At 42.6% G+C, this 14,196-nt stretch overlaps 1 protein-coding gene across 1 annotated transcript in view; it reads left to right on the top strand.

Moving 5' to 3' along the window:
- The window catches only part of LOC112237266 (RELT TNF receptor), a 62,548-nt gene that overhangs the window by 40,885 nt on the left and 7,467 nt on the right, over nt 1-14,196 (top strand). Inside the window, 3 exon segments of the mRNA XM_042294969.1 lie at nt 9,752-9,808; nt 9,810-9,826; nt 10,286-10,364. Of these exon segments, the coding sequence (XP_042150903.1) occupies nt 9,752-9,808; nt 9,810-9,826; nt 10,286-10,364 (153 nt within the window).

The raw sequence follows: 14,196 nt of genomic DNA, 5'->3' as shown, positions 1-14,196 counted from the left end.
CACAATTAGACCCTACCAAATCATGAGAAAACAAAAAGATAATTACTTGACACATTGGAAAGAATTAACAAAAAAACAGAGCAAACTAGAATGCTATTTGGCCCTAAACAGAGAGTACACAGTGACAGAATACCTGACCACTGTGACTGACCCAAACTTAAGGAAAGCTTTGACTATGTACAGACTCAGCGAGCGTAGCCTTGCTATTGAGAAAGGCCGCCGTAGGCAGACATGGCTCTCAAGAGAAGACGGGCTATGTGCTCACTGCCCACAAAATGAGGTGGAAACTGAGCTGCACTTCCTAACCTCCTGCCCAATGTATGACCATATTAGAGAGACATATTTCCCTCAGATTACACAGATCCACAAAGAATTCGAAAACAAATCCAATTTTGAAAACTCCCATATCTACTGGGTGAAATTCCACAGTGTGCCATCAAAGCAGCAAGATTTGTGACCTGTTGCCACGAGAAAAGGGCAACCAGTGAAGAACACGCACCATTGTAAATACAACCCATATCTATGCTTATTTATTTTATCTTGTGTCCTTTACCATTTGTACATTGTTAAAACACTGTGTATATATATATATATATATATATATATATATATATATATATATATATATATATATATATAATATGACATTTGTAATGTCTTTATTGTTTTGAAACTTCTGTATGTGTGATGTCTACTGTTAATTTTTATTGTTTATTTCACTTTATATATTATCTACCTCACTTGCTTTGGCAATGTTAACACATGTTTCCCATACCAATAAAGCCCTTGAATTGAATTGAATTGAAAGAGACAGAGAGAGAAAGATACAAAGAGAGAAAGAGACACTGGTATCTGGGCTGTGCCTTTTTAGATTTTCTCTTGAATAAGTGTTTTCAAGGGTCCTTACAACAATGCATGAACTGATATTTTGGATGACCAGAGGAGATACCAGGGCCCAGTTTTTCATGACCAGAGGAGACACCAGGGCCCAGTTTCTCATGACCAGAGGAGACACCAGGGCCCAGTTTCTCATGACCAGAGGAGACACCAGGGCCCAGTTTCTCATGACCAGAGGAGACACCAGGGCCCAGTTTCTCATGACCAGAGGAGACACCAGGGCCCAGTTTTTCATGGCCAGAGGAGACACCAGGGCCCAGTTTTCATGGCCAGAGGAGACACCAGGGCCCAGTTTCTCATGACCAGAGGAGACACCAGGGCCCAGTTTCTCATGACCAGAGGAGACACCAGGGCCCAGTTTCTCATGACCAGAGGAGACACCAGGGCCCAGTTTCTCATGACCAGAGGAGACACCAGGGCCCAGTTTCTCATGACCAGAGGAGACACCAGGGCCCAGTTTTTCATGACCAGGGGAGACACCAGGGCCCAGTATTTCATAATTATCCGGATCCTTTAATCCTTTTATTTGGTATCCAGCCTTTTAATTGGCTGTTGAGCCTGTTTTTTTGTTGTTGAAAATAATCAGATAAGATCATTCTGATCCAGGTACCACAATATCAAGATAGAAGAATAGATTTTCAGTGCTTTGAACAGGACTACGCCTTGCCATCTACTGGTCGGGTTGTGGTACTACATCTACTCATTTCTTTACCTTTATTTAACCAGGTAGGCTAGTTGAGAACAAGTTCTCATTTGCAACTGCGACCTGGCCAAGATAAAGCATAGCAATTCGACACATACAACAACACAGAGTTACACATGGAATAAACAAAACATAGGCAATAATACAGTAGAACAAAAGAAAACAAAATGTCTATGTACAGTGAGTGCAAATGAGGTAAGTTAAGGGAGTTAAGGCAATAAATAGGCCATGGTGGCGAAGTAATTACAATATAGCAATTAAACACTGGAATGGTAGATGTGCAGAAGATGAATGTGCAAGTAGAGATACTGGGGTGCAAAGGAACAAGATAAATAAATAAATAAATACCAGTATGGGGATGAGGTAGGTAAGATAGATGGGCTGTTTACAGATGGGCTATGTACAGGTGCAGTGATCTGTGAGCTGCTCTGACTGCTGGTGCTTAAAGCTAGTGAGTGAGATATGACTCTCCAGCTTCAGTGATTTTTGCAGTTCGTTCCAGTCATTGGCAGCAGAGAACTGGAAGGAAAGACGACCAAAGGGAGAATTGGCTTTGGGGGCGACCAGTGAGATATACCTCCTGGAGCGCGTGCTACGAGTGGGTGCTGCTATGGTGACCAGTGAGCTGAGATAAGGCGGGGCTTTACCTAGCAGAGACTTGTAGATAACCTGTAGCCAGTGGGTTTGGCGACAAGTATGAAGCGAGGGCCAGCCAACGAGAGCGTACAGGTCGCAATGGTGGGTAGTGTATGGGGCTTTGGTGACAAAACGGATGGCACTGTGATAGACTGCATCCAGTTTGTTGAGTAGAGTGTTGGAGGCTATTTTATAGATGACATCACCAAAGTCGAGGATCGGTAGGAAGGTCAGTTTTACGAGGGTATGTTTGGCAGCATGAGTGAAGGATGCTTTGTTGCAACATAGGAAGCCGATTCTAGATTTAATTTTGGATTGGAGATGATTAATGTGAGTCTGGAAGGAGAGTTTACAGTCTAACCAGACACCTAGGTATTTGTAGTTGTCCACGTATTCTAAGTCAGAGCCGTCCAGAGTAGTGATGTTGGACAGGCGGGCAGGTGCAGACAGCGATCGGTTGAATAGCATGCATTTAGTTTTACTTGTATTTAAAAGCAATTGGAGGCCACGGAAGGAGAGTTGTATGGCATTGAAGCTCGTCTGGAGGTTAGTTAAAAGAGGGCCCAAAGAGGGCCCAGAAGTATACAGAATGGTGTCGTCTGCGTAGAGGTGGATCAGAGAATCACCAGCAGCAAGAGCAACATCATTGATGTATACAGAGAAGAGAGTCGGCCCGAGGATTGAACCCTGTGGCCCCATAGAGACTGCTAGAGGTCCGGACAACAGGCCCTCCGATTTGACACACTGAACTCTTATCAGAGAAGTAGTTGGTAAACCAGCCGAGGCAATCATTAGAGAAACCAAGGCTGTCGAGTCTGCCGATGAGGATGTGATGATTGACAGAGTCGAAAGCCTTGGCCAGGTCAATGACTACAGCTGCACAGTATTGTTTCTTATCGATGGGGGTTAAGATATCGTTTAGGACCTTGAGCGTGGCTGAGGTGCACACATGACCAGCTCTGAAACCAGATTGCATAGTGGAGAAGGTACGGTGGGATCCTTTAATGACATACAATCCTGAATAAGGTTAGATTGGATTACCAAATCCTTATCCCTATCCGGAGGATCAGAATCACATTTTTCAGATTAGAAAACTCCCAATTCTAACATTTAACCCTATCCTATTGTCAAAATTAGATCATATCACTTTACAAAAACTGGGTCTCGACAGTAACCCTGACTCCTCAGACTCTATTTCAAACCTGGCATCTATTTTCAAAGCCTTCCCCCAATATGGGTAACCTAGTTTTAGCTCTTCAATGGTTGCTTAGAAAGGCACACAGCTTTATACGTAAGGGGATACACATGGGCATCGCATGTCCTGTTGCTCACACACTGGGAAGCAGAACACAAGGAGGGCTCTGAATGAACATACTATTATGTCTCTAAGGGCAGAGAGAAATGAAGGTCCCCCTGGTACAGATGGTAGCTGTGTCATGACTACACCTCTCACGATCACAGGGCACAAACACATCTCTTCTTTCAGCCCTTTTCATAGACAGTAGTCCTGTTAGACTATAAGCCATGTAGACAGTGTGGTGGTGGGAACTAAACGTTGTTGTATTAACTCTGACGCTTGGGAATGACACATTCTAACCCCCTACAGGTCAGAGGGCAGCTCTCTGGAAATACAATGCATTCCAAATCATACATCACACACACACACACACACACACACACACACCTAATCTGGTTGGCAGTCTCCATCTCCTTGTCTAGTGTTGCTAGTGTCTCAGTCTCCATCTCCTTGTCTAGTATTGCTAGTGTCTCAGTCTCCATCTCCTTGTCTGGTGTTGCTAGTATCTCAGGCTCCATCTCCTTGTCTGGTGTTGCTAGTATCTCAGGCTCCATTTCCTTGTCTGGTGTTGCTAGTATCTCAGGCTCCATCTCCTTGTCTGGTGTTGCTAGTATCTCAGTCTCCATCTCCTTGTCTGGTGTTGCTAGTTTCTCAGTCTCCATCTCCTTATCTGGTGTTGCTAGTATCTCAGTCTCCATCTCCTTGTCTGGTGTTGCTACTATCTCAGTCTCCATCTCCTTGTCTGGTGTTGCTAGTATCTCAGTCTCCATCTCCTTATCTGGTGTTGCTAGTATCTCAGTCTCCATCTCCTTGTCTGTTGTTGCTAGTATCTCAGTCTCCAACTCCTTGTCTGTTGTTGCTAGTATCTCAGGCTCCATCTCCTTGTCTGTTGTTGCTAGTATCTCAGGCTCCATCTCCTTATCTGGTGTTGCTAGTAACTGTTCAGTTCAGTTGAGCGTACTAGTGCTTCACCCATCTACCGAAAGTTGATGCTGTTGCTATGCAATCTCTTGCTAGCTAGTTAGCATAACACATAACTAGCTAGACATTTTACGACTTCGGGTGTGTTCTTAAAGTTAATCTAGAATGCCAGAGTGTGCAAATCCAGAGCATTATCAGATTGTCTGTTCGTAAATTCATAGCGTTTCACTCTCGGGGCTTACACTGGACGCTCTGGCCGAGGAGGAGGGTTGATCCGAGCGTTCTGACCTCACAACGGCAGTCAAGCACCCAAGCACTCAGACGAGAGTGCTCTGAAATCGGAGTAGATTGCCAGAATTAACAATGTCGATTGAGAACTCACAACTATACCACTTAGCTAAGAATGCCATAAATAATCAAATCAATAAATGCTGGGTAGTTAGTTAGATAGCATATAGTTAATATACTGCCTGGCAAGTTCCATATATTAGTAGCCAACTAACATTAGGACGGTAACTAGCTAACATACCGGTACAAACTGTAATGCTATGCGGTTCGTAAGGATAGTGTAGCTAACAAATTGTCAGCCAACACAACGTGTAACGTAACTTATTTGAAAAGTCATTACTTTATTACATTGCTCAACATTTTCTCAACATTTGTCATAATTAGTTAAAGTAATGAATTTGTATCCACTGTCGTCTGACTATTTTTCGGCATTTTCTTCAAATCTGAAAGCGTTGTGAAGCCACGCCCATTTTCAGAAGAATTTGCATTATGGGCCCTAAAAGCACAGAAATAGTCTCCACTGCAAATATACTTTGTATTTTGGTGAATTTAGTACGACATCTGGGAACTTTTGAAATACTAACTATATCCATACTATGACCAATGAGCATACTAACTATGTCCATACTATGACCAATAAGCATACTACATACTCAATTTACATCACAAATAGTACGGTTAGTGAGGTTAGTATGAGTAATGGAACACAGTTCTTGTATTGTGAAACCGTTGCTGCCCTGTAGCATGGAGAAACACCCACCCCTCCTTCTTCTGTATCAATCTATCTCTCCTTTCCCAGATCAATTATTCAATCATTTATTCTCTCCTTTCCTATCTCTTCTATCATCCACTTCTCCTCTCCTTTCCTATCTCTCCTATCATCTACTTCTCCTTTCCTTTCCTATCTCTCCTATCATCCACTTATCCTCTCCTTTCCTATCATCTACTTCTCCTTTCCTATCTCTCCTATCATCCACGTCTCCTCTCCTTTCCTATCATCTACTTCTCCTTTCCTATCTCTCCTATCATCCACTTATCATCTCCTTTCCTATCATCTACTTCTCCTTTCCTATCTCTCCTATCATCCACTTCTCCTCTCCTTTCCTATCATCTACTTCTCCTTGCCTTTCCTATCTCTCCTATCACCCACTTATCCTCTCCTTTCCTATATTTCCCATCATCTACTTCTCCTTTCCTATCTCTCCTATCATCCACTTATCCTCTCCTTTCCTATCTTTCCTATCATCCACTTCTCCTCTCCTTTCCTTTCCTCTCCATCATATCATCCACTTCTCCTCTCTCCCCCTCCCTGCTCCATCCCTTTGTGTTAGTGTGTTGCTGTGTGTTTGGACGTGTTCCAGGTCTCAGGTCTTTAGGGTTTACTGTTGCGTGCAGCATTGAGGGCAACTGCTGCAGTGGTGCAGAGACAGACAGAAAGAGAGAGACTGAGAGAGAGCGAGATGGGAGGGGGGGTAAAGAGAGGAGGATGGTGTCAAGTGATGGGTAATAGTGAAAAACAAAAGGAACTATGAAAGATGAAGAGGGGAGAGGGAAGAGGAATACTGGGTGATAGAGGGAATGAGGCAGCAGAGGTTAGAACTCATCTAATTAACATCCCTCCTGTTCATCCATCTCTCTCTCTCTCCCCCTTCTCTCTCTCTCTCTCTCTGCTCTCTCTCTCTCCCCCTACTCTCTCTCTCTCCCCTTCTCTCTCTCCTCTCTCTGTTCTCTCTCTCTCTCCCCTACTCTCTCTCTCTCCCCTACTCTCTCTCTCTGTATATATGCTTACATAACAGTGCTGTCTGACAGTGGGCTAGTCCTGAGTGGGCTGAAGAGAAATCCCTTACACCAGCACTTTACTCATGTGTGTGTGGGTGTGTGAGTGTGAGAGACACCTTTTCCTATGTCAGTTCTCTTTTAAACTCCACTCAAGGGGAACACTCATTTGAGAACATGGGGTTGTACAAGCTCTACAGAATACGTATCTGCTAGCATTAGCTGGCTGTGATACGTATCTGCTAGCATTAGCTGGCTGTGATACGTATCTGCTAGCATTAGCTGGCTGTGATACGTATCTGCTAGCATTAGCTGGCTGTGATACATATCTGCTAGCATTAGCTGGCTGTGATACATATCTGCTAGCATTAGCTGGCTGTGATACATATCTGCTAGCATTAGCTGGCTGTGATACATATCTGCTAGCATTAGCTGGCTGTGATACGTATCTGCTAGCATTAGCTGGCTGTGATACGTATCTGCTAGCATTAGCTGGCTGTGATATGTATCTGCTAGCATTAGCTGGCTGTGATACATATCTGCTAGTATTAGCTGGCTGTGATACGTATCTGCTAGTATTAGCTGGCTGTGATACGTATCTGCTAGTATTAGCTGGCTGTGATACGTATCTGCTAGTATTAGCTGGCTGTGATACGTATCTGCTAGTATTAGCTGGCTGTGATACGTATCTGCTAGTATTAGCTGGCTGTGATACGTATCTGCTAGTATTAGCTGGCTGTGATACATATCTGCTAGTATTAGCTGGCTGTGAGTATTAGCTGGCTGTGATACGTATCTGCTAGTATTAGCTGGCTGTGATACATATCTGCTAGTATTAGCTGGCTGTGATACATATCTGCTAGTATTAGCTGGCTATGATACGTATCTGCTAGTATTAGCTGGCTGTGCTGGCTGTACACATATCTGCTAGCATTAGCTGGCTGTGATACATATCTGCTAGCATTAGCTGGCTGTGGAAGCACACAGAGATAGGTCAACTCAGGCTGCTGCTGAGATATTGTTGTCCATAGAGACCAACACACACACTCTAGCAAACACTGAGTGTTGAATGGAGCGTGTAGCGGAGTGAGCTATTCTAGTGCCCCCATCTGATCACCTCTGGTGCTATGGGTTGGTGCCGGTTGCTACAGAGACATCTATTCTCTGTTGGTTGCTCTCATACCTTTATCAGAGAGGCTGAATACAGAGTGAGACAGATAGCGAGAGAGATCAGAAAGAGTGTGAGAGAGAGAGAGAGAGTTCACAAAATTGAAACACTGCATGCAGGATTCTGCAAAAATATTGTCTGTGTAGAACGTAAAACACCAAACAATGCATGCAGAGTAGAATTAGGCCGATACCTGCTAATGATCAAAATCCAGAAAGGCCCAAATTCTACAACCATGTTAACTGAAGCGATTCCGAAACCTTCCATAACAAAGCCATCACCCATAGAGAGATGAACCTGGAGAAGAGTCCCCTAAGCAAGCTGGTCCTGGGGCTCTGTTCACAAACACACACCACAGAGCCCCAGGACAGCAACCAAATTAGACCCAATCAAATCATGAGAAAACAAGAAAGAACAGTGCAAAACTAGAATGCTATTTGGCGGCCCTAAACAGAGAGTACACAGTGGCAGAATACCTGACTACCGTGACTGACCCAAACCGAAGGAAGCTTAGTGAGCATAGCCTTGCTATTGAAAAAGGCCGCCGTTGGCAGACCTGGCTCTCAAGAGAAGACATGCTATGTGCACACTGATCACAAAATGAGGTGGAAACTGAGCTCCACTTCCTAACCTCCTGCCCAATGTATGACCATATTAGAGACACATATTTCCCTCAGATTACACAGATCCACAAAGAATTTGAAAACAAACCCAATTTTGATAAACTCCCATATCTACTGGGTGAAATACCACAGTGTGATGTCATAGCAGCAATATGTGTGACCTGTTGCCACAAGAAAAGGGCAACCAGTGAAGAACAAACACTGTTGTAAGTACAACCCATATTTATGTTTATTAATTTTCCCTTTGTTCTTTAACCATTTGGACATTGTTACAACACTGTAAAAATACATAATATGACATTTGAAATGTATTTATTATTTTGGAACTTCTGTAAGTGTAATGTTTACTGTTATTTTTTAATGTTTATTTCACTTTTGTTTATTGCTTTGGCAATATTAACATATGTTTCCCATGCCAATTTAGCCCTTAAATTGAAATTAAATTAGAGAGAGAGAGAGAATTTCAGAACTCCCGAACAGAACGGGAGATTTAGCAAGTTTTTCCACATACATCACACTGAAGTGTCACTCAAACACATACATCACACTGAAGTGTCACTCAAACACATACATCACACTGAAGTGTCACTCAAACACATACATCACACTGAAGTGTCACTCAAACACATACATCACACTGAAGTGTCACTCAAACACACATCACACTGAAGTGTCACTCAAACACATACATCACACTGAAGTGTCACTCAAACACATACATCACACTGAAGTGTCACTCAAACACATCATCACACTGAAGTGTCACTCAAACACATACATCACACTGAAGTGTCACTCAAACACATACATCACACTGAAGTGTCACTCAAACACATACATCACACTGAAGTGTCACTCAAACACATACATCACACTGAAGTGTCACTCAAACACATACATCACACTGAAGTGTCACTCAAACACATACATCACACTGAAGTGTCACTCAAACACATACATCACACCTATTCATATAGACAAAGACCGTCTTCATGATTTCCTTTGCCTCCTCTTTAATGAAAAGTAATTTTGGTTCAAATCCCTGTGGAATGTTTCCTTATTTTTAATCCCAGTTCAGTCCCTGTCCGGTTCTCCGGGCGGTTACTTAAAAATGGCCTGTCTTTTTCTCTGGGTAGTAATGTTGAATATTTCTCTCCCTCCGTCTCTCTTTCTTTCTCTCTTCTCCCTCACTCCCTCTGTGCCCCCTCTCTCTCTCTCTCTCTTTCTTCTCTCTCTCTCTTTCTCTCCCTTCCTCTCTCTCTCCTCTCTCTCTCTCTCTCTTCTTTCTCTCTTTCTCTCCCTTTCCTCTCTCTCTCTCTCTCTCTTTTTCTCTCTTTCTCTCCCCTTTCCTCTCTCTCTCTCTCTCTCTCTCTCTTCTCACTCACTCCCTCTGCGCCCCTCTCTCTCTCTCGCTCCCTCTCTCTCTGTAGGTAACGGGTAATCTGTTGTCCCTACATCGTAGACGATCCTAATGAAGACACCATCAGTGTTCTAGTGCGCCATCACAGAGAAGAAAGGTACTAGTTCATTTATGATGACGTCACTGTTTCTGATGATGTCACTGCTTCTGCTTATGTCATAGGCCTGAGCGTAAAGCAACCCCTAGCCTTTACCCCTTCTGTGTCGGTGATCTGAAAGTGAAAATGATGGGTGTAGGCTCTCCTATGCCCATTACAAGGCCAGGTTTAGGCATATTGCCTAGTCTGTTCAGATATGCAAACACAGAGAGACGTCTCTGCTAATAGGTTTGTGGGTTTTGAAACCACTAACTTCATCAATACGAGATAATAGCCAATTGAGTTTGAGCGCGGTCATCACACTGATCTGATTTCAACCACTGTCAATAATATCTTCCCTAAAGAATCTCTCTCTCTCTCTGTGTGTGTGTGTGGGTGGGTGTGTGGGTGTGGGTGGGTGCGTGCAATCACTCCTACAGTTATGTATGTAGTAATTCTGAAGTGCTGTATGTGTTGTAGAGAATGCTGCTGCCCTGGAGGAGCTGCTACTGGAGTACGAGAGTAAACAGATGGCCATCAGCAAAGCCTCCTCAATCAAGTGAGAACCCTTTATATAATACATGCATAGACATACCTACCTTAAACAGTGTTCTGCTTAGTCCTATTGGGTGAGAGCAATGCCTGTACTCAGAACCTTCACAAAGTATTCATACCCCTTGACTTATTCCACGTTTTGTTACAGCCTGAATTCAAAATGGATGACATGTATTTATAGCTCACCCATCTACACAATAATGACTAAGTGAAAATATGTTTTTAGAATTTTTTTTGCAAATTTATTGAAAATTAAATACAGACGTATCTCATTGACATAAGTATTCACACCCCTGAGTCAATACTTTGTAGAAGCACCTTTGGCAGTAAATACAACTGTGAGTATTTCTGGATAAGTCTCTAAGAGATTTTCACGCCTGGATTTTGCAACATTAGGCAATTTTTATTTTCTAAATATGTCAAGTTCTGTCAAAATGGCTGTTGGTCATTGTTAGACAGTCATTTTCAGGTGTTGCCATAGATTATCAAGTATATTTAAGACAAAACTGTAACTCGGCCACTCAGGAACATTCACTGTCTTCTTGGTAAGCAACTCCAGTGTAGATTTGGCCTCGTGTTTTAGGTTATTGTCCGGCTGAAAGGGAAATGAATCTCCCATTGTCTGGTGGAAAGCAGAGTGAACTAAGTTTTCCTTTAGGATTCTGTCTGTGCTTAGCTCCTTTCCTTTCTTTTTGTCCTGAAAAACTTGCCAGTTCTTAACAATTACAAGCATACCCATAGCATGATGCAGTCACCACTATGCTTGAAAATATGGAGTGGTACTCAGTAATGTGTTGTATTGGATTTTCCCAAACATAGCACATTTGCAGTATTACTTTAGTGCCTTGTTGCAAACAGGATGCATGTTTTTGAATTTCTTATGTACAAGCTTCCTTCTTCTCACTCTGTCATTTAGGTTAGTATTGTGGAGTAACTACAATGTTGCTGATCCATCCTCAGTTTTCCTATCACAGCCATTAAACTTTGCAACAGTTTTAAAGTCACCATTGACCTCATGAAATCCCTGAGTGGTTTCCTTCCTCTCTGGCAACTGAGTTAGGAAGGACGTCTGTATCTTTGTAGTGACTGGGTGTATTGATACACCATCCAAAGTGTAATTAATAACTTCACCATGCTCAAAAGGGATAGTCAATATATTTTTATTTTTATTTTTACCCATCTACCAATAGGTGCCCTTCCTTGCCAGGAATTGGTCTTTGTGGTTGAATCTGTGTTTGAAATTCACGGCTCGAACCGAGGGACATTACATATAATTGTAAAGGGGGTAGTCATTCAAAAATCATGTTAAACATTATTGTTGCACACAGAATGAGTTCATGCAACATACACATTCAGAAAAACACAAGTCCACTTTAACATTGTGAGTATTGTGAGTAAACCAGTGACAAAACATCTTCATTCAGGCTCTAACACAACTAAATGTATTCATACATGGTTTTCATGTATTATATCTGGTTCCATATTACCCATGACTTTCTAGTAAAATAGACCATAATGGTTCATGAGAAAATAGCCTAATCAAGTAGTCAATTGTCACCAGTTTGACACCAGAACATTGACAACAAATATATTTTGACATTGTAAAATACATATATTTTCCTTAGTTTGTAGAAAATATTAAAATATATAATCCTCATATTAAAACACCAGTGGTATTCACTAAGTTGACAGTTTATATTTAGTATAATGATTTACAGCTTTGTCATTTAATTATTTTTATTTTAAAATCATCTTGCTTAATTATTTCATATTTGACATGTGGTAAGGCCTCACAGTGGACCAGAGATAATTAGACACCTGAGATGATCTGAAGTACTCAAAAGGGCCACTAGATGTTTTGTGATAAATGACAAAAAAATATTGAAAGATACAAGCATTCTGGTAGCTTACTGGTAAACTTAGAAAGTTTCCAGTAATATCCCCTCCCTTTGAGACCCTATTCCTATGTGAAGACTCAATAGCACATCTAAGCCAAATGAAGTCCGTTAAGATGGTGTGTCATGAAGACATGACAGTTTGAGCTACTCCAGGAAGTGATGTTGCAGGCTACGTCAGTGCTGCCACCTCTCATTGAGGAACTCAAGTTTAAAGGCCGACCGGGTACTGCAGGCTACAATTAATCAGGGCTGTCAAACTCCTTCCATGGAGGGCCTAGTCTCTGCTGGTTTTAGTTTAACTTTCAATTAAGACCTAGACAACCAGTTGTGGTAAGAGCCGTTCTAATCAGTGACCTTAGTTCATCAATCAAGTGCAAGGAAGGAGTGAAGACACTCGCTCCTCCGTGGAATGATTGTCGTCAAAACATGTTTTTATTTATACGAAGACTGACCACACAGTTTTCTTTTTCCATTCACTAAAATGGTGGAACCTGTTTTCTGCCAACAATGCCTACAGTAGCGGGTCGGCCTTGAACTCCTGTGTCTTCACACACACTGACTGACGGGTTCTCTATACCCTGTGCTGTAAAACACAGGTTACAGGACAAGGTGTAAAACACAGGTTACAGGACAGGGTATAGAGAACAGGTTACAGGACAAGGTATAGAGAACAGGTTACAGGACAGGGTATAGAGAACAGGTTACAGGACAGGGTATAGAGAACAGGTTACAGGACAAGGTATAGAGAACAGGTTACAGGACAAGGTATAGAGAACAGGTTACAGGACAGGGTATAGAGAACACAGGTTACAGGACAGGGTATAGAGAACACAGGTTACAGGACAGGGTATAGAACACAGGTTACAGGACAAGGTTAAAACACAGGTTACAGGACAGGGTATAGAGAACAGGTTACAGGACAGGGTATAGAACACAGGTTACAGGACAGGGTATAGAGAACACAGGTTACAGGACAGGGTATAGAACACAGGTTACAGGACAAGGTGTAAAACACAGGTTACAGGACAGGGTATAGAGAACACAGGTTACAGGACAGGGTAGAACACAGGTTACAGGACACACAGGTTACAGGACAGGGTATAGAGAACAGGTTACAGGTTACAGGACAGGACAAGGTATAGAAACAGGTTACAGGACAAGGTGTAAAACACAGGTTACAGGACAGGGTATAGAGAACAGGTTACAGGACAAGGTATAGAGAACAGGTTACAGGACAAGGTATAGAGAACAGGTTACAGGTACAGGTTGGGCAGGAAAGGGTATAGAGAACAGGTTACAGGACAGGGTACAGGTTACAGGACAGGGTATAGAGAACAGGTTACAGGACAGGGTATAGAACACAGGTTACAGGACAAGGTATAGAGAACAGGTTACAGGAAAGGGTTAGAGAACAGGTTACAGGACAGGGTACAGGTTACAGGACATAGAGAACAGGTTACAGGACAAGGTGTAAAACACAGGTTACAGGACAGGGTATAGAGAACAGGTTACAGGACAGGGTATAGAGAACAGGTTACAGGACAGGGTATAGAGAACAGGTTAGGGACAGGGTATAGAGAACAGGTTACAGGACAGGGTATAGAGAACAGGTTACAGGACAGGGTATAGAGAACAGGTTACAGGACAGGGTATAGAGAACAGGTTACAGGACAAGGTGTAAAACACAGGTTACAGGACAGGGTATAGAGAACAGGTTACAGGACAGGGTATAGAGAACAGGTTACAGGACAGGGTATAGAGAACAGGTTACAGGACAGGGTATAGAGAACAGGTTACAGGACAGGGTATAGAGAACAGGTTACAGGACAGGGTACAGGTTACAGGACAGGGTATAGAACACAGGTTACAGGTCAGGGTATAGAACACAGGGTATAGAACACAGGTTACAGGACAGGGTTAGAACACAGGTTACAGGTC

Source organism: Oncorhynchus tshawytscha, linkage group LG13 (assembly GCF_018296145.1).
Source record: "Oncorhynchus tshawytscha isolate Ot180627B linkage group LG13, Otsh_v2.0, whole genome shotgun sequence".
Classification (NCBI taxonomy): Eukaryota; Metazoa; Chordata; class Actinopteri; order Salmoniformes; family Salmonidae; genus Oncorhynchus; species Oncorhynchus tshawytscha.
This window is presented reverse-complemented; position numbering and strand designations above follow the sequence as displayed.